The sequence below is a fragment of the Coturnix japonica genome, chromosome 1, assembly GCF_001577835.2.
Source record: "Coturnix japonica isolate 7356 chromosome 1, Coturnix japonica 2.1, whole genome shotgun sequence".
In the NCBI taxonomy this organism is placed as follows: domain Eukaryota; kingdom Metazoa; phylum Chordata; class Aves; order Galliformes; family Phasianidae; genus Coturnix; species Coturnix japonica.
The window spans coordinates 44,187,754-44,214,233 of record NC_029516.1 but is presented as its reverse complement, the minus strand read 5'-3'; the positions used below and the strand labels follow the sequence as shown (position 1 = coordinate 44,214,233).

General features: G+C 43.3%; 1 protein-coding gene across 7 annotated transcripts in view; it reads left to right on the top strand.

Annotated features, from left to right (window-relative positions):
- GRIN2B (glutamate ionotropic receptor NMDA type subunit 2B) overlaps positions 1–26,480 on the top strand; it is a 211,905-nt gene that overhangs the window by 149,171 nt on the left and 36,254 nt on the right. For all 7 annotated transcript variants that reach the window (XM_032444362.1, XM_032444365.1, XM_032444367.1 and 4 more), the window contains 4 exons: positions 20,654–20,862; positions 21,202–21,373; positions 22,046–22,199; positions 23,743–23,868. In XM_032444362.1, the coding sequence (XP_032300253.1) occupies positions 20,654–20,862; positions 21,202–21,373; positions 22,046–22,199; positions 23,743–23,868 (661 nt within the window). The remainder of the gene's footprint in view (positions 1–20,653; positions 20,863–21,201; positions 21,374–22,045; positions 22,200–23,742; positions 23,869–26,480) is intronic.

The window sequence follows — 26,480 nt, the reverse complement described above, 5'->3', positions numbered from 1 at the left end:
AGGGAGGCCACAGCATCTCTAACTGTGGCAGAGGGATAAAGGCTTTATATTAAGTATTCTATTGCTTTCTTCAAGCCAGGGTTCACTCTTCATTGCCTTACTTGGACTTATCATTGACTTTGTCTTTTTCTTTAATCTACATTTTATGAATGCATATATCTGTTCACTGTTTATCTGCCTGTCAAAACTGTATATTCACAGTGGTTTAAGTTGTCTGTCTTCCACTTTCCTGGACTTGTATGTGCCTTCGATCCTCTTCCATCTGAGCTACTGTAATTCCCTTGGACTTTCACCTTTCACTTTAGTATTACAGTGTCACTAAAAACAACTTCCAGAGATCATTCTCTCAAGATGTTGCACAGTACTAGAAGATAAACTAAAAATGGATATGGAGAAAGTGAGAGATCTTGAGAGAAGTAAGGAAGTCAAATACCTGTACTATAGCATGAAGAATAGTGCTTGCAACTTGCTATCTGAGTAGGTGCTGTAAGCTGGGCTAGCAACACTTGTAGACATCATTGCTGAAAAGATTTTGAAGGCTGAATCTCATGGTTTGTAACATGATATCTAGATTTCAGATGGATGCCAGAGGAGCAGATTTAGTATCTGCCTTCTCAAAGAAAGTGAGAAACAAATAGATGCTTCCATGCCTGAAACAATATCCAATTCACTCCTAATTTTCAAATTCAAAATGTATTCACTACATAATGTCATAATATCCATATTTTTTATTGAGTATATTCATAGCCCTTTGTCATGTGCAATACTTCACATATGCTGTGAGTCTGAGACCCTGTGAACTCTTTGACTAGTCTTGTCTGATAAAACTTAGGAGCTATTTAAAGCAACCCTGAAGTGTGGAGGCAATATTTTGGCATAGAAGGGCAGGTGTTTGTTCTTACTCTTTTCAGATGTGAAGTCTGTAGTTGGCGATAAAGAGGGCATGCAGGAAAGCTCCTAGGAAGGCAGAAAACAGAAACGCAGCATTTTTATGGATGAATGAGCTTTTATGCAGTTGCTTTTAAAAGGCGAAATTATATGGCCATTTGCACTGCCTCTTGATTGCTCAGTGCACCAGCTATTCTTTATGCTGCATGCCATTTGCTGTCTTGTATTTAACTTTGCAAAATATTCTGGGATGCAGTTTGCATGAACACTCCTATATTAACACCGTGCAGTTTCATAATCTTAGACGGGGGTAAAATTTCTTCCCGGAGGGCCTGTTAATTCGCAGTATTTCTTGCCCTTATTTTGCTTATTCGCGACTTAGCTGAGCTTTAGATTTGGGTATGACGGATGGCTATTCTGTTGTAGCCTTTTTGGCCCTTTTTCTCCCACTGTCATGCTATGGCTATAAGCTTTGAAGGGTCATTATCTAAATGATTGCACAGAAAAGTCCTTTGGGAGCCAAATTCACCTCTGGCATAAGTGTCTGCAATTCCATTGACTTCAAAGTAGTTTCACTGCTTGACGTCAACAGTAAATTTTTGGAATGTAGACATCAAAATGAACAGTACTAAGGCATAATGGAGTGATTCTGTCCCCAGAATGACCCTTTCTTGGGCTTGGTTTGGCTCATTGATGGTGTTGCACTTCATTTTTCTGTTTCCTTTTGTCCTGAGACCTTCTCCTCTCCTCTCCTCTCCTCTCCTCTCCTCTCCTCTCCTCTCCTCTCCTCTCCTCTCCTCTCCTCTCCTCTCCTCTCCTCTCCTCTCCTCTCCTCTCTCTCCTCTCTTCTCTCCTCTCTTCTTTTCTCTTCCCTCTTCTTTCCCCATCCTTTAAGTCTCCAATTTCATACACCCTGTACATTCCCCACTCTCTGTTTCCCCTTTGCAGCCAGCTACACTAATACCTAGCAGCAGATGTTGGGACAAATCTAAAATTGCCATCCTGTGATCATCACCACTAGGTCTTATGAGACTGCGGAAGATGCTGTAGACCAAAACCTGCAAGTGCTGTCTCACAGATGTTGCAGTCCAGGAGTTTCATATCTACTTTACACCAGGGAACAGAAACAGGAAGGAATTGTGGAAGCCTATTTTACATGAATATTACAAAACTGAGGTATTCTCAGCAACCAATTCACAATTATTGGATACATTTAGAGATTTATAACCCTTCTGTAGGGGACAGGTTGTGTCATCAGCCCCTGGGATGGGGGGACAGTAGTTCAGGTTGGCAAAGCCAGAACCGATTGACTCTTATTGGCAAGAAACTATTTTTGGGAGCCAATGACGAGAACGCCGTGTACTGCTGCAAGTTTGGCTCTACCTTGCAAGGTTATTATCTGAGAGTTTAATCAGAGTCTGGCAAATGCATGAAATGAGCAGCTAGTGTCTTAAAGTGTGCATTTTGTCTGGTGTCAGGAGGAAGGAGGGACAGTAGGGAGGCTTTTGAAATATGAATGGAATAAAACAGGAATTCTTTTTTTGTTTCTGCCTTTTTTTTTTTTCATTTACAATTAAATATATAAAAGCGATATATATGTGTATATAATTTTTATATATTGTATGTAACTCCAGGACAGACTTTCCATGTCTGTGTTCTCGTGGTTGTCAGGCAGAGGCAGATCTGGAACACTGCAAACCTTTCACTTTCCCCTGTTGCTCTGTGGATTAGTTCTGTTTGTAGAGATCACTTTGCCCTCTGTAGAAATGCAGCCCTACCTCCTTAGGATGAGCAATGCAGAGCCATCCTAGCTGGCAGTTAGGAAAGAGGTGAAAATGGAGGAGTAATTAGAAAGAGAAAGCCTGTAATGAATAGCACTCGGGTTGCAATATGGCTGTCATTCACCTTCTTGCAAACAGCAGCTCTGGTTAGATTGATTCATGAACTCTGCAGAAGCGGCAGCTTATGTTTATTTAGATTATTTGTATTACTGTAGTCTCTGAAAATCCCTGCCATTAACAAGTGCTTTCGTTGTGCTGGGAGCAGCACAGAGAGACCAAGATGATTGCTGTAACCGCTAAACACTTACTGTGTAAATATCAGCAGAGAAAACATGGGCGCCGAGAAGAGATGAGGGGGTCAATGCAGAGGAATGCAGGTCGATGAAGAACAGTGGTAAATATACAAGACTTTCTTACTGTCAATACTTCAGAAAGACTCTGTGAAGAGTTGGTGTATTTAATTCATTAATAACAGTGAATCTTTTTGCACTGATCTGCGGGGGAATGCAAAGGGGGAATCAGGCAGTATTTGTGCTTTTTGTGGTGCTGTCAGCAACTTGACTGTTGTCAATTACCTGCAACCATTTGGGCAAAATCAGAACAGAATATGAGGAAAAGCAACACCGTTACTTCACTGGTATTCATGGGACCTCACTCATGAAGGAGGTCAACACTGAAGAAAGGTACACAGGTCTCTAAAATCCTACAGAAGGTGAAACAGGTCATCATTCACATCTAGGCACTGAAAGAGAGATTAGAGGCATCAAGCATCTTGAAAAAAGCACTTGATGTAGCTGAGCAGAGAGGAAAGGGAAGGCTGAAAAGAAAAGGGAAAGATGGTATCTAGGCAAATGATCTCTGAAACAGCCTTTTGAATGGACGTGTGGGGGGTCCCATGGGTATTTGTCAAGGCCATATAAAAAAAGATGAGAGGGCAGTCTGGGAAGGTCAACAGACCTGGATCATAATCCTGTGCCTCAGACCTGCATCAGTGGTGTCAGGAATTTGGCTACGTTCGTGCCCGCATGGTGGCCTCTTTCCTACACTGAGGATTTGGAGCACAGAGCTCTCCTTCATTCAGTCGCACTGATCTGCTTTTAATATTTCTTCAGACTTATGTTTTTGGAGTTATCTTGTCCAACCCTCGTATAAGACCTGATTTTTCTTCACTTATGAGCGTAGGCACCTATACAAGAAAGTTACCATTGCAGAAGTGCAGTAAGCTCTTGCAAGAAGTAGAAAGGAGTTCCTAGTTAGGTGCAGGTACTTTAAAACACAGTGAATGGAGCAGGTGAGCCTTTCAGAATTTCCTGTTTGTTCTATATTTTAGTGTAAGCTGTGATGGGAAAGTGTTTTTAAGCGAGAGAATTCTGTAAAGTGAGAAATGAGAGACCTGGAAACACACACATATTTACTGCAGTGCTGACAGGCAGGGGTAATCACAGACAGCGAGAAGGCAAGGGGTGGAAGGGGCTTGATGCCACAGAAAGCAATCTGCAAGGAGCCTGGCAATTCAGCAGCCACTTTGGGGAATCAGCTGTGATAGCTGTGTGGGGTGAAACTCCTGAGGGATCCCAACCATGCAAATACAGTTATGCTTTGACATCTTAACAGCTGTTTGTGAGAAGAGTGTCTTCATTTCCCACTCTGCTTACAGAGAAGTGGAAATGGTTGAGAGGAATGGGCTGGTCTCGTGTGTTCTGTTGTACATGCCACACTGACAGAACACCTTCATCTCCTGCTCTGGTGGATGCTGCCCACCATTCAAATTTCTGAGACAAGGAGTGCAAGAAGGCTGCCTAGGGGGTGACATACTTTTCTGACTATGCAGGTTTCAGGTAAGAAACCATCTTCTGTACCATTCCTGTAGAGCACACTTATTTGCATATGTGCAGTGGCTGTTCTTCAGATGCCTATAAACAGTGGGTATGTTATTTTCTGATCAGTAAAGAGCTTTTTCCCCAAAGTGTCTCCATTCCCCAAAAGACTCTAACTTGAATCAGGGTAAAATGATAATACAAATGTTCTGCCGGGACAGAAATTACTGAAACAGAGTGAAGCCATGGCTACTATAGAATCATTCTGGTTGTAAAGACCTCTAAGATCACCTGTTCCAACCATCAGCCCATCCCCACCATGCCCACTGACCATGTCCTCAGTGCCACATCCACATGGTTCTGGAACACCTCCAGGGACGGTGATTGCACCACCTCCCTGAGCAGCCTGTGCCACCACAGCACTGCTCTTTTGAAGAAGAATTTTTTCCAATTTAAACATCCCCAGCGCAATTTAAAACCATTACCTCTTGTCCTATTGGCTGGTTGCATTCACTTTGAATCCCAAGCTCTCAGTGATGGTTTGCCTCCTACCAGAACTCAAACAGCAGCCAGTATCTTTGTATCCAGAGCAGAAAATAAAACCCCTGAGCCACCTACGGGGCCTTGACCTTCCTTGACCTTCTCAACTCTCCAGGGAAGTGAAAAATCTGGGTCAGTCTCCTGAAGAAAAGGTCTCCAAGTCTCTCAGAAGCATCTCCCTCTGACAGCAGCATGCCAGCACATAGAAAATGTCCTCCTCTGACCATTCAAGTTGTGCTTCAAGCCTGATGGTGCTTGCTGCAGGCTCAGTGTGAATGCCACACTATATTCCCACAGCTCTGCATGAAACTGACTCTTGACTGGATTTTCTGAGGGGTTTTTAGCTCTTCTGGATATGCTGGGAAGCATACAAGTAGTGTGTGGCTTCCTGGGGTATGGCACATTTCATATGATTATTACCTCTCACACTACCATCTTACATGGGTGACATAAGTGGCCAATTTTATACCCTGTTCCCTATAATATCCACTTTCAAACAAGCATTTCTCAAATCATCTAGAAAGGATGCAAGCTTTATTCTTTATTGTCTCAGAGTGACTTGTGAAATCTGCTGTGCTGTGGGTGTAGGCACACATAATTTCGCAGGTGTATAGGATCCACAAGCTGCTACACTTGACAGAGTCATTAATACTGTAATAGCCTCTGCTGAGGTTTGTAGCAGGGATGAGTGTGAGCAGCTCTCTTGTACCCAGACTAAAGGGTACAGCTGGTGTCTGCACCACACCCAGCCAGACCACAGAAGAGACTCGGAGCTCTTGGGTGTTCACAGCCTCCACCTGGAGTGTGACAGCAACTGGGAGAATAACAGAGCTGATGAAGCAAAAAAAGGGCTCAACATCAGAAGCTTAGCTTTTTAGCCATGTCTTTGGCATCTCCCTTCAAGGATTTTTCCTCTGTTAAACTCCCCATAAGGTATGTTCATAGTTTTTGGATTTGTGTGGTAGCACTAACTCAGACCTATCTGAAATCAATTAGCTCAAGTCACAGGGTAAGAGCTAGCACTGGGTCAGGGGAGAGGAGGAGATCATTGTGTTTCCAGTTCACATCAGCAACACTCCTCCCAACCCTTCCAGCCATGCCTCTCTTTGTTCCCCCTTGTGCCCTGAGTTCTGCAGCCAAGTCTCTTGCGTGCTGTTCTACGTGTTCTGTGGTTTAGTGGCTACTTAAATATTTATTTATGTAGAGTTTTCCCCCCAGGGAATGTCTTATGAATGCAAAGAAAGAGTATTGTGAGAAATGGAGGGAATGAGCAGTCCCTAAAGGGCTCGGTATTGTCTGTTGCTGAGAGGCAGAAGCTGCATAAAACAAAACAAAACAAAAAAACCTTGTCCTGGAGAAAGATTAACATACAAAAGAATGCCGACATGTGTGCGTATACACATACACACGTATACACTTACACAAACTGGAACAAAAAATATCAGCTGAATGCAAGGAGAAGGAGTACTTGCATCAGTGGAGTGGTTAGAGTGCCAGCTCTGGTCAGTTATGGAATTTGCTTTCTTTTAACCCATAGAACGCTGGCATTTTACAGACCTTCTTTCTGGAAAGATGTCTAAAGGCACAGGAATGTCTAAGGAGATGCATGCAGGGACAGATGGTCTTGAATTTCTCTTAGGTTACAATGAATTGAAGGACAGGCTGTATGTGACTAATGCAAACACACCTGAATTTACCTCTTGATTTAGGTGCTAGTTATTTCTTTGTGGACAATGAATAGGAGAATATGAGGTCTTTTTTGTTGTGGTTGATATTGCATGAGCTTTAATCTTATGCAAGAGGCAGCTCAGCTTGTTGAATTCATTAATTGCTAAGGCGTAACATATTCACTTAATTGGATTCTCTGTTAGATGGTGATGTATTTATATGTATTTGTATATGTGCTTAGTGTACATATTTAGCTTCACAAAGACTGACATTAATGGAATGTTAAGGTTGCCTGGTGAAATAATCAGAAGATGAGAAATGATGGCTGTTCAGTCACAAGCATGATCTTGTCTGTCACAAGAGCAGTAAAACCTGGCTTACTGGATGCTCTTGGCATAGCAGACAAACAGCCAGGGCTGAAGTTGGTGCTGGGGCACATTTGTGTTCGTATGTGGCCATGGGGCTGCTCTGCACAGGATAGACAACCCCATCCCAGTGTCCATCTTATCACCAGGAACAGCTGCTCACCTGGTTCTTCTCCAAGGCTGTTTCTCCTGCACAGGTCTTGGGTGCTTCCTCAGTTTGCAAGTCAGCAGCACAGAGTGATCCACAGCTCTCAGCTGCAGCTGGGGAACTGCTTTGGAGGAGTGCTCAGAGGAGAGTAGAAAGGAGAAGCAATCCTGCCGTCCAAGGATCTTGCACCCACATCCATCCTGTGTTGCACTGACCAACTATATGGGGTCCTGGTTGGGCAGAGAAGTGGTATGGAGCCATCTCCAGGGGGTGTGCACTGACTGAGTGTTGCACTGAGCATGGGAATGGTGTGGGACTGCTTCTCAGAGGCTGGAAGGGGCTGGACTGAGTGGTGCTGTGGTGCTGTGCCAGCTCGAGCGTCACTGTTCTCCCTCTTCCAGGAAAGGTGTCTCTAGAGAGCCAGGAAAGAAAGCTGCCTGCTCGCCTGTGCCACTCAGCTCCCAGAGCAGCTGGAGGTGACCCAAGAATGTGCTCATGAGCTTTAGTTAATCTCCTGATCCCAAACTAGTTCTCAGCAAGTACTATATAAAATCCTCGTGTTCTTTTTACAGCTGTTGGTCCACATGCTGACTTGCTGCATGGCTGCTCTCTCATCAGCCAGCACTATTTCCACTGCTGAGTGCTGATGCACACAGCCACTCTGCAGCAGCCAGCACCCTTCCGTGACAAATGCCTTCCTCATATGTGGGGTGTGAGGTGCTGTAGGGGCAGCCCTGAGCTGCATGATTTCCTCTGGGGAGGGGAAGTCAAGGCATCTGCTTATACTGACTTATGCTGTTGCTCCCAACTCTTATATCCCTGTTCACATGCAACCCCTTTGCAGTGTAGGGTGGGTTATTCAGAGCCTTTCATGAAGGGAAAAACTGAGCTTCAGAAAGCTTAGATGGCTTGCTTAAAATCGCACAGCAAGCACAGGACAGGATCACAGCCAGCACTTGGGTCCCTTCCCCCCAGGGTATTTGGGGAGAAAGCATCTGCTCTCTGTGCAGCTGCTGCAGCTGCTCAGGGCAAGTCAGCACTGTGAAATCCAGCATGGAGCTGCCTGTGCTGGCGTGGGCTGGCGATGGTAAGTCCACACTGTGCAGAGCAATAAATGCCACAGGGACTTAGCAGCATGGTGGGGTGCAAGGCAGCTGCTTGAGCCTGGCAAGCTGCCTCAGCTTGCAGCTTATCCCTGCTGGGCTAGCGTGGCTAGACAGCATCTGGACCATAACTGGCTTGTGTTCAGCCCTCCCAATGTTCCTATGTCAGATACCTCTTCCCTGATGCTTCTGCTCCAGGGTTACACAGACCAGGCCTGGTTGGTTCTGTCCACGCCTCCCATGCAGATCAGGTCTCCCACTCCCTTATATAAAATAGTTACAAAACTATTGCTGCAAAGTGAGAAACCTGCCAGCATAATCTGCAGCCTTGGTGCCTTCCTTTCCTCTTCTGGGCACTATGGCCACGAGACACCTGCCAGCTTCACCCTCTTCCCATCCCTCTGTGCTCCCTTCCAGTTTGGCCTGTGCTTTGTTTGCCCCTTCAAACCCCTTGGCAAGGTCATGGATGCTGCTCCCATAATCAAGTGGGACTGAATAATCTCTGCACTGGTTCATTGGTTTGCTGTCCATTACTGTTTCTTTATTCCTCTCTCCTCTGCCAGTGCCTGGTGATTCAGTACCTCATGGGCAGCTTTTTCTCCTTCTTCACTGATACTTTATTGGCCCGTTTATTGGTTTTGTAAGGGCTCAAGCACATTCATAGAGCTTTATAAGCAATTACATACAGCAAAATAAATGAACAGTGATTTCATTTTTAGTTTGTGAAGCCAAACTGGGAGCTGCCAGTCTTGTTTCCTGGGCCGCTTTAATTCTTTTGCTTCAAGTGTCTTTCCAATTCAGGGATTGAGGCAGGGACCCCGTGGAGAAAGTTGTATGCACTCATTAATTACAACTTGAATCAAAATGTCCACACACAAGTGGGAAGAAAGAAAGATTGAAGAGGAAATCATAAACCTCCTATTTTCTAATAATTCAGTATAAGTAAGTTCCCTTCTGTGCAGTTTGCTTTGTGTTTGTTTTTTTTTTTATTCTTTTCATTTCTTTATTTTTTTATTTTTTTATTTTTTTCCCCAAGGGGAAACCTCAGAATCTTTTCTGTAGAAACATATTGTTCATTCTCATATAAACAGAGCCTTCGGTACTGAGTCTGACTGAGGTAACTAACCTGTGTTTGTTCCACAGACAGTCATTACGTGGTTGGCCTTTCTTCTGCATCCTAAATAGCAAAGTGCAAGTGACCATTTCATAGTAAGGTGCATTTAAAAGGTAGAGGAGCACCTAAATGGCTTGTCTCTGTTCTATGAGACGTCTAACATGGCTTTTTTCTTTCCCTTGACCTGCTATAGCTTGGGTGTTCCTTGTTATGACTGTCCTACTGGTAGGGACGTCCCCACTGGTTTACTGCGTTGATGACTTAGCTCTTGAAACATTTATGCTCAGATGCCATTTGGGCTGTCTCCCAGGACTTCTTCAAGAAAGTGACAGGAAAGAAATGATGATTATTTAACAGTTTATAATGCAATTAAGACTGAATGAAATTTGATGGGCCAAAGTAAAAATCATGTCCTTAGCCTCAGGGTACCCTCCTCGTTGACTTTCAGATTCCTGTTGCAAAACCTGGAGATGTTGGCTTTTCTCAGAGAACCAGCCTAAAGACTTTTGTAGTGGAAAGTGTCAGAGAAGCTAATTACAGGCCTTCTACTAACTCTCCCTCTAATAGAGATAACCATACAGTACATACACACACATTTATATACACATATGAAGTCATCCAGCTAATTCCAGACTGTGAGAAGTCATTTCAGATGTGGACTAATATGTGCCTCGGAACACCTTTTGCAACCTGCTGAGAGCCTCAGCTTCATCTCATGTCTCCAAGACTGCTGCTGTGTGCCTGTTCCTCTACTTTCAGGCTGCAGAAAGGGAACTGCACAATATCTGCTTTGTTGTTGTCATGTTTAGGGACAAAATGACAGACGAGTCTTTGAAAAATAGGTATGCCTGAGGTCCATCTGTGCTCAGAGAATGGCAGAATTTTATCTCCCTATGGCCATGCTCCCAGGAGCAGTCCTTGGCTTAACCCTTCTTTGCTAGCTAGGACTGACAAATCAGATAGCTTCTTCTCTCCTTCCCAAGATGTGGGTTTCAAGGTTACCTTTCTCTCTAACCGTACTCAAGTCTGATCATACTCCTTTTGCACAGCCCAGATGGCCTCAGCTGGGCCCTTGGCAGCTCTGGACTCCAAGCCCAGATCAGCTCAGGATCATTGCTGCTGGAGGTACCTGTGTGTATATTTGGCTGCACCTGTGTATGGGTGGGAAAGGAGTGAAATCTTTTGGCAGAGCAGCTCCCTGCTGCTCACAACGCTTCCTAGCTCCAGGCAGCATGGCAGCAATACACACGTGTGTGGTGAACCAGCTGTCCCACTGGTGGACTCTATCCAAGGGTCAGGTCTTGCCTGTAGGGTGCAGGTAGAGATCTCAAGTCTTCTCTACTGTTTGGGCAGAGCATCATGCTTTTCAAGCAAAGCCCAGTGCTTGCCTGTAGAAGTGCATTCTTCAGCTTGTGGGCTGTCCTTCTGGAATCTTTGCAGCAGGGACTGTACATGATGGTGGGGTGCAGGACCACTGTCAGGCAGGTGTTAGGTGCTGAGTGGTGATGGGACAGGGAATCATAGAATTACAGGATCATTAAGGTTGGAAAAGATCATTAAGATCATCTAGTCCATCTGTAAGCTTATCCTCATCATGCCCAATGACCATGTCCTCAGTGCCACATCCACATGGATCTAGAACACCTCCGGGGATGGTGACTGCACCACCTCTCTGGGCAGCCTGTGCCACTGCAGCACCATTCTTCCTGAGAAGAAATTTTTCCTAATAGCCAACCTGGGAGGGAGCAGGACATGCAGACCTTCCCTGAAATCTTGCTTCCAGTGCAGGCAATAATTCCTCTGGAGTGAGGTGTGCTCCCCTCTTGTCCACAGTGAGAGAAGAGTTGGATGTGTTGCATCTCTCTGCCAGAGGTGTTCATGCAGCGATGCCTGTGTGGCTCTGCATGTGGGGCTGTTGCATTGAGGGCAGGGTCTGTGGCTCATGTGTGCAGGATGTTGTAGTTTTTCACCTGCCATGGCACCTCCCCACTGCAAGTTCAGGGATCTCTCTGATATTTTCATAGATGTTTTTCAAAGCAGTGTGTTCCATCTTTCTCTCACAGCTCAGAGAACAGCAGGGTTTAGGCAGCTCACTACCTCCTTCTTTGTGTTGCCACTTTTCCTACCCCACTGGGGGCCTGCTTTGACACAGAGCCTTCCTCAGCACAGAGAAATATCTTTGGCTTTCCTTTGGATCTGCCTTTTTAAGTGTGCTCTCAGCCTCAGTTCCAAAGAGATGTCGGGAGAAGATGTTTGCGCTTGTGTATGGAGTAGGTGTTGCTGGACAGAGGAACACACATTAGGGGCTCACACACCACTGTACAGGACCCGCTTATCAGCCAGAGCTCTGAACTGTTTCCCAGATTGCGACATGAATTGACAAATCCATCCCTCCCTCTGTGTAACATGTTTTAGGGGAAGAAAAAAGCCTGAGTGAAAGAAATGAAAGCTCAGCAAAATGCAAACTCAAGCCCAGCACTCAACAGGGAAAGCCAAGGGGAAAAATCATTAGATAGGGCATTACATGCATGGACACGTACTGGACACCTGCACAATGCGGATGCCCTCCGATAGACCTCAAAATGCTTTCAGAAAGCATTTAGATGCCTATACATGTACATAAAAATACACTTATTTTTAAACCTTTGTCACTCCTGAACGCCATGTCACACAAAACATGCAGTCTTACACCAAAATCCCAGCTACATTTTCTCCCAGCTCATGATTCTGCAGATGAGAGCTGTACAGATGCTCAATGTGAACTGTTCTTTCATCTTAGATGAGCAAGGATAGGAGTAATGTAAGCTCCCTGGCTTTCCCCAGATCAGAATCAGAATAGCCTGGTGTTGCTGGTGTTTAGGACACTGTATTAAACTTCCCACTCCTCACCCAGAATCAATTCAGAAAGGCGTGATGGCTCCAGAGTCTGCAACATTACTGAAGAGCCTAAATCAGGGGTGTTACTACCTGTTAACTGGAGGTGAGTTGTGTTGGACGGTAAATTCACTCTGTGGTGATTTTTGTGTCCTTTTTTTAAAAAAAAAAATATTCTCTAATTCTTGCAAAATCCCAATTCTGCCCTCTAGAAGCTATTGCTTTGCTGAGTTCCATCCTTCAGCCTACTCAGATCACAGGCCACACAACCACAAAGTTTCGTCTAACCTCTCCCCTCATATCTCCCCATTATGCCTGTGCTGATTACAGCATGCACTTCTATAAATCTTAGTCACCCATACATCATGGAGCACTGAGAACCTTGAGCTAATATGTATCTCTGAAAGCCATACAGCTCCTGTGTGCATCAGCCTTGTTTGGATGCACCACTTTCTTGACTACTAAGTTAATGCTGCCACCAGAAACAACACCGTCACCTAGAAGAAGCTATAATATCAGGCTGTTTTTATGCCTGTAGTGCTCTCATGATACCCTCTGGTTTAGAGGAATGATTTACCAAGGCATCTTGGCATTCATGCAGTCCTGACCTTTTTGTGACACCAGTGGAGCTCCATAGTTCACTGACTTTGCAGAAGACAGAAGCACTCAAAGTATATCTCATTAACCTTCTCATGCTAATCATGGCAGGGGACGGGACCTTAGCAATTGCAAAAAGCATATAAATGCACCAAGAAAGAGATGTTTCAGCAGAAATAGCAAAAGCTATGTAAATGCCAGACCTTAGCAAGCTGGGGAACTGTGTTTCTGCAAAGTGCTTTTATTCCCAGAATTGCAGAAATGAGTTGTAAAGCCAGAGCTGATACTTCACCCTGTCTGCATTATGCACTAAGCCTCTCTCTGTTATATGTTAGGTGCAATATAAAGATAGAGGAAAGAAAAATCCACCATCTCTTGTAATCTACATGCTTGACTGAAAGGCTGTTAGAGACACTTCCTACTACTGAAGGTGAAGTGGAAAAAGCAGCCTTCCCCAGCTGGTTGTAGGAGGTGAACTTGAGGTTCACGAAGAAGCGTTGTTTTTGTGTTAATTAATTTCACCTGTTTCACAACCATTTCTTGTCTGCATTGGTTGATGTTGCTAATTAATCACCCTAAGTGTCTGTAAACAGGAGATTTTTTTGCTTTCCGTGGCATCTCTTTTCTATCTGCCTAGGAAAGGATGGAGACCTGTAGCTTCACAGCAATTGCCAATAGCTGTGAAGTCAGCAGTGTAAGTGTGAGAGTCACAGCTTAATGGGTGGAGGCTAAAAGGGATGTTTTATTCTCAAGGCCCTAGAGAAGATCTTGTTGCTGAATGAGGAAAGTATGAACTTAAAGAGGTGGAGATATTAATAATAAGAGCCTTTGTGTTCACGTGGGTTGGCTGGAGAACAGAGATACAAGTTTTGACATCTGCAGACTGCAAAGGCAAAGAGAAGAGGCTTTTCACAGAGGAATTACTGCTCCTATTTTTGCTTACTTAAGACCAGTGGACTGGAAGGGCTCATCTGGTCCCTTCTCTGCTGCTCTAGGCAGCAACATCGTATAGCCCAATGCAAACCCCATTGTAGTTATTTTCACTGCTTCTCCTGGCTGGCTGTTCTAGAACCTCCCTCCTCTGGTGATTAAAAGCCATCTTGTTTACAAGGCAGATTTTCTCATAACTAGTTGTTCTTGTGCCAACATTGTTTCTCTACTTAAAAAAAAAAAAAAAAAAAAAAAAAAAAGAAAACAAGACAACTTTCCTTCCTCCCTTGAGTATCTGTCCCCCCTTTATTTATACAGAGCAATCATATCCTCTCCTGGTTTTCATTTATCTAGGTTAAACAAGCCTTTTAATCTCCTCCTTTAAGGTAGGCTCTCTGTTCCCTTAATCAAGCCAAGGTTATTTTTGATAACTTGCTTTTCTGTAAGGTTCTTTGCTGCTCACCCAAACCAAGTGTAAAACAGCATAACCTATTGTCTGTTGAGTAATTCTGAGGTGAAGAAAAGCATCACCAATCAAGTCTGGAAAAATGAGGCATCCAGGTGCTGCTGTTAAAATTTGCATTTGTTCCCTGCCTTATCTAGTGATGCTCAAGTCTTTCCTAATGACTTTGTTTCTGATATAATTTCTCTTTAATAATGGTAAGAACATCTCTGACCATACTGAAGGCTAAGCCTGTGGATCTACAGTGTGTCTCTACATGTAGTAGTTTCAGTTGGGACAGAATTGTTCAGAGTATCTGGTATGATGCTGTGTTTTGGTTCTAGGACAAAAACAGTTTCAATAACACACTGATGTTTATAGCTGCTGCTAAGCAAAATGGTCTGAAGCCCAGGACATTTGCAGTGAAGGGCCCAAGGAGCTGTGTGGGAACAGAATTAGGACAGCTGACTTAAACTGGCCAAAGGAATATTCCATGTTCTATGATATCAAGTAGAACAAGTTTTGAAGGGGATGGAAGGGCATCTGTCTCTCTTCTGCTGCTCAGGGGGTTAGATGGGCATTGATGGTGGGGGGGTACATCATTTGTTATATACATTTATATATATATATACACACACACACGCACACACATATTGACATAATTATTATCCTTTTCCTTTTCTCTGTCTTAGTAAATAGTTTTATCTCAACCCATGAGTTCTACTTCATTTTCTGTGATTCTCCCTCCCATCCTACTGAGATGTGGGGAGCGAGCAAATAACTGTGTGGTGCTCAGCCACCTGCTGGGTTAAACCACAGTGCTATTACAACCCCCGTGAAATACCTTAAACTGGCCTTCTGAAAACTGTTTTAATCCCAAATGATTTTATTTTATTTATGTATGACACTTACAGTCTACTGCAGCACAAACCAACTCCTCAGGTTTGCCATTGCCTTTATGTACTCCAAGGAGGACATACCTTCTGCTGGCAGTGTCCCAGTTATAAATATTATTTCTATGGTATTTCTGTTATTCCTATTCCTATTCCCTTTTCAGTCCTGCCTAGTTATTCTGGTTTCTGTATGTCCTCATTTAGAAACTACATGAATTGTACTGACAAAGCTCTTACTTCTCCCCAGACTCTCTAACCTTTCTAGAGGGGTAAGGTGTGCTTTTGCATCAGCTATATTGCCAATAATATGACTGTTTTCTGCCAGATATTTGCATTTTCTATATTTGATTTTCACTTTTTTTTTTTTTTTTGTATTAAAATCATATGTAAAAGTTACATAAGCTCTTTCCATTTAATTGGCAAAAGGATAAAAAGCAGAAAGCTTTCTATACATACTGTAAGAGTTCCCACATCTAGCTCTGCGTATCTCCCAGTTTTCACAGTATTTCTGAACCTCATGGCTATTTCTTTATTGATTCACTCCATGCACCCCAGAAGTGAGAACATACAATTATTTCCATTTTACACAACGTAGAGTAGAGACATGAGGGTGTCTTTGCAGATCAGGTCCCAGAGGTCCTTGACAAAGTAGGGAATTGGTGCCTTCCAGTTCCTGCCCTGTGCTGTTGCCTGTATGTTCCCCACTGGAATGAAAAAGTCCCTCAGCTCCTGGAAAACAAATTTAATAAAAAGAGGAAAAATGTTTTGGAAAAAGCAGAAAGCATTTGAATTGTGAGTTTGGAATGGTCTTTTGTTCTTTAAATGAAGCCTAATACCTTTTTGTTCCTTTCCTCACATCTCTTCTATACCAGGAGTGTCAGGAAGCTAGATAAAATTTTAATAGAGTAGTGCAAGGCATGGTGCAAATGAAAGCCTGAATGAAACACAAACTATTAAAAGACTACCCAGGCATAGTTCTCCTGGTGTCTCTTAGAAATCAGAATCTTAAACCACAAATCAAACACAATGCACCTGAGTGTCTTGCACAAGAATAGTGTCTGAACCCCCCATTTCTTTGAACCCTGAATCTTTCTCTCCAATTTAGTCCTTGAAGGACCACATTTTGATGTGGTTTTGTTTCTCCATCTGTTGACATTAGTTGGAAGTTTCTCCAAATGCTTTTGTGGCCCTTCACTGGCATACTACAAGGAACAGAGAGGCTGTTTTCTGCTGTGGCAACAACAGACAGTCTTGGAGGTTTATGGGAGAAGCTCTTCTTTGTCTGCACTGTAAATCTGAGGTAGGGCTTTGTAAATGGTTAGACTGAGTGCTGGTCACTTGAGCAGGCAGTTTCTTTAGCTAATGCAGCATTTAAGGTATTCACAGAATGAGACTACCAGCCCTTGTGTTATAAATATCTTAATGACCTGATAACACTGGAAAGGGCACATGCATAAGAATAAGGAAATACACTCTCCTGGTATAAACTGCAGCAAGAAGATTTAGGTTAGACATTGGGGGGGGGGGTGAAAAAAACACACTTTTTTAATGGCAAGGATAGTTAGACTGCCCACAGAGACTGCTGTCTCTCTGCAAGTGAAAGGACAGGTTGGGGAAACATCTGTCACAAATGACTGTTACAAGCCTTAGCTTCTCTTGGGAGGGGAGCAAAGCTCTGTTAAGAATTAGTTTCAGGGAGCTAATATGCTACAATGCCTTTCATTAGAGATACGCATTAACATACTGCAGAACACTTTTGTTCTGGCTGCATTATACCGCGGTTAAGGCAATTTGCCAGCCTGCTGGAAGGCTTTTGGAAGGCTCTGACTTATTATAGGCAATTGTACCTTTTGTCTGCCTGTTAAAGCTTACACACGTAGGCAAACGGATAGCATCCTGATTGACTTTTTGTTCTACAGTTGCTCTCACTTGCTTGTTTTCTAAACATGTTGGTCTTCTTCTCCCAACACCTTGTTAATCTGAAGTAGGATCCTGTATTTTAAGGTGAAAGTTATCTTCTCCCTCAGTGCCTCCAGATTAATCCCCAGTCTAAGTGACCTCCCTTTCTTGATGAGATCTGATGTGATATAGACAGAGAATGGGAAACCAAGGTGAAAATTTGGCTCTAGGAGCCCTCCCCTTGCATACAGGATAATACTTAGGTTTTGGACAATATTTATAAGTGGTTGTTAATGGTCTCTGGCATCCTTATTTTTGCTGATTTTGTGACCCTGCAGTAATCCTGGTGGGAGTTTGGATAACTGGACTCTGATCAGAGAACACCCAGTGAGTCTTGAAACTGCGGGTTGACAAATGTAGGATGCCTGGGATGGTTTATTTTTCCTCTTTTTGCTGAGGCAAGCACTGAGCAAAACCTAAGTAATAACAGTTTACAAGCTGTTAATACCAAATATCCTAAGAGCTCAGAAGTGCCTTATTCTGCTCTGCACAGCTTGGCAGGTTATATTCTTAAAAAGCAGGCATCATTATCTGGACAAATCTGTGACATTTAATTCTTTTGAGGCTAACCTCTGTCCCCATAGTGAATTGCTCCTTCTCTCTCACAGCAGGTTATCTAGCATGCAATGCATATTTTTATTTTCTTGCATTGTCTCTGTCCTATGCTTGAGGTGCTTCTTAGTATGTTCACTGTCATTGTCCACGTGTGGCTTAAAGCCTGTCTTTAACTACAGGTGTACACGTTTGATCCTTGCATGTGTGAGCATGTGAAGAAGAAGTCTGCTCTCCCTCAATTCACAAATCTTTTCTGACTTCCTTTGTATCACTGGTTCATACCCAGTACATGTCTCCAGGTGTATAAATAATTATATGTTATGGTTGATTGTACAGGTTAGCAATGAGGTGCAATATTTGCATGTACACTTGAGACAGTCCATAGTTAATTTAAGTAGGCCATTTCTTTGCATCCTGTTTCCCCTCTTTTTTGAACAATTTATGAGGACTTCACTGGGATAATAATGAAGGGTCACATACAACTGTATTTGCAGGTTAGATTCTCCAGTGCACAGGAGGCCATGACTGTTGCTGTCATCCTAATTTCATAACATCAGCCCATGTAATACAGTGCTGTGAAATGTGCCTAGCATGCAGCCTTATGAAGTCCTCTTTCTGTCCCAGAGAACTTCTGAGTAATTACGAGTTGGGTTTGCCTATCTGATCTAATTTATCACTTAGGGGTTTATATCATGCCTATTACTGTGATATCTAAGTGCTGCTGAGATACTGCAGGATGTCTCTTTCATCAACTGCTTATTTCTATGATAAGTTAATGTTATTGAGCTGAAGTCTGTGCCGTTCTGTGCAGCATCTTAATCACTGCTCCCCCCTGAGCCCTGTGTGTGTAGTTATTCTACTTGTGTGGTGGTTTCACTGAGCTGGTTTTAGGGATTTGAGATCAGTTACTTGAAGGCCAAAGTTGTGCTGCAGAAATCTCTGGCTCAGTTGATGATAAATTGACCTGCTTGGTCAATGAGTGGGAAGTGCAAGGCTGAGCAGACTGTAGGTGAGCATATGGGTACATGCTCTCTGTCCCCTCAGGAATGCACTTTCTACATGCAGACTTACATAAGGGTGTGAGTAGAGACTGCTGTTCTGGCCAACATAATCTCATTTATGGGTAAAAGGGGCCACCAGTTCCCTGGGCTCCCACTCTGCTGACTTCCACTTGTTGATCAAAGTGTATTTTAAAATTAAAACATCTCCCTACCCACTTGGTGGCCTGCTACATGGCCACTTTCACCTGCTTCTTGCAGAAACCACAGTCCTGCTCTCCACAGGGTGCCATGTTTGCTCTGCAGGGTGGATGGGGAGGTTGCTGTCTCTGGGTGATTTCTTCTGCCTTTCTTCTCCTTCCACCAGCCCTCAGAGTGGGCTTTTTCTTTCATGGCCAGATGAAGCGGTTGTTTGTTTGTTTTGAAGTTGACAAGTGTTTTATGTGAATTCTGGCTGCTCTGAAATGCCAAACCCCAGCTGGGCTTTGAGTTTCACAGAATAACCGCTGACACCTAATGAGCCTCTAATAAGTGCTTCTCCCTCCCTTCTTGTCGTTAAAATAAATAAATGACTGAAATTTGGGGGTGGTGGGAGGTAGTGTTGGATTGCAGTGAAATGAAGCTTTTCTGTTTACCCATCAAGCAGGTACACCACTAAAAGCAGTCACACAAGCTTCCCACATACACACGTACACACACAGCCTCTCCCCCCTCATGGCCTGGAGGGCTTCCTTTGAGGATGGAGCAGGAAAGTTCCTTCTCAAGCCCCTTTAGTTTCTTGCCCACTCAGCTCGAGCTGTGAGCCAAGGTGCTAATTAGTGTCAACTGTGATGGGGGGAAATGAGAACAAAGGCGAGACTTTGATAGTTCAAAGTGTAGTTGAAGTTCAGGTGTTTTCTTTTCCTGGAATTTTTTTGCAAGAAGCGGTCTACCATTGGCAGTGGGCGTGCTACACATATCTTCTCTTAGGGGAATGGATTAACTTCAAAACAGCTCTTATTTGTGGCAGTAGGTATAAAACAAAAGAGTTCCCACCCCACCTTTTCTGCTCTCTGAAGCAGCGATGTCTGCTTCAGAAATGGAGAATGAAAAGATGTAAAATTGCCATACATCTTTATGGATAAATTGTGAGAGTAAAAATCTTAGATGCTGCTTGATTTTCTGTGTCAGAAACAGAACAATTCCTTGTTTCCAGCTAGGATATGTAAACACGTCATTGTGAAAAGACAAGAGTAGGTATATTAGTAAGCTCTTAGCAGGGACTAGGAGGAGTACTGGTAAACATGCATCTCTGTATATGATTATCTCCTGTGAAGGCGCACCTAGAACTGCAGAACATCCCCCTCTTCAGTTGCCTCTGCTCTGTCACTTGGAATAACTCAGTCCTGACTAAGAGTGGGCAACCTATTTCCAGAAGGAGTTATTTCTGGATAAAGCTAACTTTGGTTAAGGTGAATTAATGCGATTAATGTCACTGAAAACAAATGAAAACAAAATTTTGAAAAAGAAAATAAGATTTGTTTTGACTTTTTCAAGTGAGCTTTTTCAGCTTCTCTGTTTCAAAATTACATTTTGTTTCACTTTTGTTCTGTATGTATTTCTTGTCTCTTTTAACGGGAAAATAATCATTTTTATTGTGGTTAGCAGGCTGAACTTTTCAGGAGAACTACAAGATACGCGGTTGCTGCTTGGCTGAGAAAGCTGAAAGATGTCATGTCTGTTTGTCCATATTGGTGGTACCCCTCTGGTCATCCATTCACTCTCCAGAGGGTATGACCATCAGAGGGATGAGACACTAACAGACATCTTTCTTAATCTCTTTTCTCTCTTGGTTTGAACCCGTTTACTCAGAGCCTTCTTCCCCAAAACACCTCTGTCCCATACTTGGGCACTCCAGAGTGGTTCTTCTGCCTGGGAATCTGCTTAATGCAGAGGGATGGAGCAGCTAGAAGTCTACCTTGTATTTTGTATGTCTCCACAGGTGGGGAAATGGAAGGAAAAGAAGTTGCAGATGAAGTACTACGTATGGCCCCGCTTTGAGCTTTATCCTGATTCTGAGGAGCGTGAGGATGATCACCTGAGTATAGTGACCCTGGAAGAGGCACCGTTTGTCATTGTGGAGAATGTGGACCCCCTCAGTGGCACCTGCATGAGGAACACAGTCCCTTGCCAAAAACGCATTGTGACTGAGTATGTACCCCTAACTTTGTCTCCTATTATTGTGTTCTCCTCATCAAGCAGTAGGGTACTGGGCCAGTACTGGCACATCCTGATAATCCTTTTTTAGGAAAGTCACCTCAGTTTGTCCAGCCTGACCTGTGCCTGTTCATGACTGGCCCCACTAGGGAAGTCATTGTAGTGTGACCCTTCACTCTCCTACACAGATATCACAAGTGAAATTCTCCTCATTTTACTGTGGGAGGGGCAGCTCACACTAATTATAGAGAGGAATTAAGGGAATTTTCTCTGTTTGTTTTTTTTTTTTTTTTTTTTTTTTTTTTAAACTCGTTTTTTGTTGTGATGGTTCAGGAACAAAACTGACGAGGAGCCGGATTATATGAAGAAGTGCTGCAAAGGATTCTGCATCGACATCCTGAAGAAGTTGTCCAAGACTGTCAAGTTCACCTATGACCTCTACTTGGTGACTAATGGGAAGCATGGCAAAAAAGTCAATGGGACATGGAATGGAATGATTGGAGAGGTCAGCAGCAAAAGGAGGGTGTGGTGGTCTTCATTCCTGGGCTGGGTGCTATAGGTCAGGTCTGATCTCTAGTCATTATTCTGTTCCCCTTCAGGGAAGGGACAGAAGTGGCTCTATAGAAATGATTGACTTCTTTCTGGGCACTGTGTGAATTAAACTGCTCTGACTCTCTGACCATGACCACCTTTCCTGATCAGAGATTAATTATTATTCCTTGTAGTGTCACAAAATTGGCCTTTATAGTCAAAGAAAGAATGTGATATCCGTGCACCAAAGAGGCTGCAGCCTAGATTAAGCTTCGATCATATATAAGATGTATAAAGAATGAAATAAGACTTTGCAGTGTTAGAAGGAGGAGAAAGCAAGGACAGAAAAATGAGATAAGACGTCTTCTCAGTGGATGATGTGTTTATCCTAAGACCTCTGCGGATTTATTTTTTATACACATAGCAGCTTTGAGGGGAAGATAAATGTCTATAGATTCCCTGAAAGAAGAAGGTGTCCTGATGAAAGATTAGAAAGGAGAAATGATAGAAACAATACAGGGAATGGGATTACAGGAGTGAAAGAACTGCATGGAGAGGCAGAATGGTGAGAAGGGATACACACATGATGCTTGAGCGGGGCTAGCCCTGGGTCTGTGTGTGTGAAATCTTCTTTTCTTTTCTCTAGGTTGTCACCAAACGGGCCTATATGGCTGTGGGATCCCTCACAATTAATGAGGAACGATCAGAAGTGGTGGATTTCTCTGTGCCCTTCGTTGAGACTGGGATCAGCGTCATGGTGTCACGGAGCAACGGAACTGTCTCACCATCTGCCTTCTTAGGTATCATTTTAATCTAAAATTAAAATTTAGCCCAGTGTTCATCAAAAATTAGGTGAAGGTTACTTGTGATTCTTAGTCTGAAAGTTCCTTTTTAGGAGTACTCATGGGACAGGTATGTAAAAATAAACTGTGAATGCTTTAGTTCTAAATTCCAAGCAAGCAAAATCCAGGCAAGTGCAAATAGGCACTGCTTAGAAGTTCCAAGGCATTTCTCAGTAATCCTAGCAAAGAATGGGCTCCTCGGGGTTGCCATCTACCCTACAGCATGTGGTTTCCCAGTGACTCAACTAATAGCATGTTCAAGGAGTGTAGGCCAGAAAAAAAAAAAGATTCAAACATTATAGCTGGTAAGCCAGTGTATACTTCTTAGTGATGACAATTAGCAATGAACTGCTGTACTTTCAGAGATATTATTGATAAAGATTTGACTCGATCTTTGCTTGCTAGAGACACTGGGGGAAGTTATTAACAGAACTTGAAGGGTCGAGCCATCAGTTCTTTGCTAACACTGCATCCCAATAAAATGGTTTCTATTGTTCTTCAATGCAGGAGGGTAGTTGGAGAATGCACAAGTATTACTGCATTTCCCCATCTTCCTACTATCTACTATTTGGCTTCACAAAATCCTTTATGTTGCAGCAAACAGGCTGCTTGAGTTACATAATTACTGTCTGCTCTCTGCCAGGAACCTGAGAACACTTAAAAACAGAAGTAATTTTATATGGGTAGCTTTTTTCCCCCCCCAAACTTTTTGAAGTTGTTTCATTACTACTCACTCTCCAGCAGTTTTTGTCTTTAGCCAAGGAAAACTGACTTCCAATATTCCACTAGTATTACCTGGGGTGTGTAAAAACAACAGGAAAATAAACTCAACATTTTTTAATTGCAACTAAATTGAGGCTGCAAAGTTGACTATAGTGTGGGCCAGAGTTCTAGATTTCCTTAATCTGGTACAGTCCCATCTTTATCTCTTCATGCTTGGAGGTGGAGAAAACTGGCAAAGATTGAGCAGTTGCAGAATGGAAACACTTAAGAATTCTAGAATGAGCCAGTATTCCAATTGCTGCAAGAATAGAATAGCTGAAAAACTACTGTCACTAGGGCTGAACCTCAGAAATTTGGAGATGCTCTTTGGCTCAGTAGCAACTTGAAAGTTGGATGCTTGTCTGAAACTCTGCCAGTTCTGTTTCATTTTCCCCACTCTCTCCAGATGGTGCTGGAGGACTTCCTGGGAACAGCCTTTTATCAATGCACTTTATTTTATCAATGCATGACACAGTAGCTGCGTGTGGTTCCAAATGGAGCCATGTGTCACAAATGTGGCTGTAAGAATCAATGTAATCATTATAGAAAACGAAACTATGCTTCTACTGATTCAGGATGTTTTTCAGATTAGGGTTGAAGGCTTCACTGTAACAACTTTTTCTCCCAAGACTATTTTGCCACACACTGTCATTGGAGTGCTCCTGAAGGCAAAGAAAGGGAGGGGCAAGGTGGCTGCTGTGTGTCAAGTCTTTCAGCATGGGTTTCTTTTCCCCTCCAGAGCCATTCAGTGCTGACGTATGGGTGATGATGTTTGTGATGCTGCTTATCGTGTCTGCAGTGGCCGTCTTTGTCTTCGAGTACTTCAGCCCTGTGGGCTATAATCGGTGCCTTGCTGATGGCAGAGGTAAGGGGGGCCATTCCTTGCCACAGTCCTCTCTTGCTTCCAATTGTGGGTCCTACATTACTGGCATTTCCTTTCCTTAAATGTGATACAGATCTAGCCCACTCTAAGTGGTGTGCTTAAAGAGGGCAGGGAGGGAGGCAGAAAACGTCTCTGTAGCAAACAGATGTGGATAATGGATAATTTGCTTGGCTCGGGAGACTGAGCTGTGATGCTTTCATCTCTAAAGCAAGCACTAGCTCCAATTCATTTCTTATGAAGGGGATAGGGATCCTGGTAGCTGGTGCTGGCAGTGCCTGCAGTGTTGCTCACTCTGAGGCAATCAGAGGGCTCTCCATTTTCAGTCTGCCCTTCGGTGCTACATCTCCTAGGGGAGCAAGCAGCGATGCTGGCCTCCCACTGTATTGCCATACTCCAAATCCCGTATCTGTCAGCTGGGCATTGCCCTTTCCAGATTGGCTCTCTGGCTTGCCAAAGCCAACTGTGAAAACGAGAAGCTCATTTTTCTTGTATTGGGCAAGGAATTATACTTTAAAGGCAATAGGAAAGATAAGAATGAGTGACTTAAATCTACAGTTATGATCTTCGGAAGACAGCCTGATGAGTTAAAGAGAGGATGGCCAGACAACTTGAGAGGCAGAATTTTTTCCTTTATTGGTATGAAGACAATCAGCAAGTTGAGCCTGTTGTCACCTCCTTAATTCATGCCCAAGCATTTCAAACCTTTCTGGGACTTACTGGTCACTTGAAAGTGGTAGGATTGGAAGTTATTAGAAAATGCATTCATTTGCTACCAATTTAGTACTTTGAGTGAACTTAAGGGATGTTAAAGATCATCCAGTTCCAACCCCCTGCCATGGGCAAGGATACCTTCCACTAGATCATGTTGGGGAAAAATAAGCGTTTATGGGAATGCAGGCAGAACCACATATATGGGGAAGTGAAGAAGATGGAAATGTGAGGTGAGATGCCTTCATGGCAGCATAGATCTTTGGATACAAATAAATACTGCTAAACCTGTGATTCTCCTGGGAGGTATTAATATTGATGTGGAACAGGAAGCAGTTCTTAACACAGGTGTGCAGTTATTAAGTTAGGTGAACTGCAGCTGTAGTATCAACATTTCTGAGTAATCATGAATGGTACTGCACCATCAGGAAGGTATTATCCCTGACATGCATAACACAAAGATGTAGAAAGCAGCTGAGGAGGCTGCAGTGCCTCTTTGGTAATGAATGCTGTTGCTAATGACATTTTGTCTGCATTCAAATAGTCTGCAATAGTATTAATTTGCCCCTAGAACTGGATTTTCTCTTCAAGGACACCTGAAATTTTCTCTCACAGTTAGGCAAGCATGTCCTGGTCTAGCCCCCAACTACTCTGGTTTGTTGTTCTCGGGTCACTCAAAGTTGGAAATCTTGTCCCTGGTATGGAATCGCAACTCCTATTGCTATCTTGATTTGTGGGTGAAAGCAAATGGGGTGACTTGTGGAGAGAGGAAGACTGTAGAAAGGAACTTCTTGAGATTTCCTTACACCTTACAGTTCCCACTGATGTTTTACAGGGCTCATGTCTTACTTTACTCGTTACTCATGTCTTAGGACAAGTCCATACCTATACCTTGAAGTACTGTGCCTCACAGAGACCCATGACTCAGATGTCTCACTCATTTGGTGAAGAGGAATTTAAAGTTACCACTCCAGCATGTAAAATGGCAAGGAGTGTCAAACCAATTTCTTACACTAACTTTGTCTCCTTGCATCTAGAGGCTCCAGTTTTGCCAAATAATGATTCTACTTAGAACTTAATGTGCAATTCCCAGATTACACGGTGAGCCCCTTGCACTTTTCAGCTGCATAAAGAGCACGCACGGTTAATGCCTTCAGATGATCCATACTTTTCCCTGCTCCGTACTTTGGAGAGGAATCATTGATTGACTTTCTTCCCTTCTGTTTCTCTGCTGGAGCCAACCTTAATCACAGGCAGCAGCACCAGGCTCCCAACTTCCCAAAGGAGGACATGAAGCATGGGATGCTAAACCAAAGGGTTGCAAAGACTGGGTAGCACCGTCAGAAAAGTGACAGGCACTACTTGAATTGTGCCAGAGAATCTTCTCCCAGGAGAATTTTCTCAGTGCCTGAAGCAGGATCCTTTGAGTAATTCCAGCTGCAGTCTTAGTGATGGTTTCTCTTGTGCTCAATTTGAGCATATGTTTTGGTTCCCACTAATGGAACCTGCATATGCCAGGGATGTGGGACTGCTGAGAACCAGACGGGATTTCACAAGGTTTCAGGCATGGTGTTTCACGAGCATGCTTGGCTTTTGGTCTTTGTGTGAGCTTTTACTCTGAAAAGTGAATAAGGGGAAAATATCAGCTTTGTAAACATTGGGTTTGTTCTTGAAACTGCTGATCTTCCTGAGAGAGACTGAAGTATATGCCAGATGTTATCTAGCTTAGATGCAGTACATGGAGACAGAGCTGGGTCCTTCTCTGGCTCATGTACCATCAACAGACTCAGTAACAAAACACTCCTGCAGATGTGTTTCTAGACCCTTGTTATTTCAGATAATGCTCTTTCTTACACCTGTATAAGTACAGTGAAGGCACAGATATA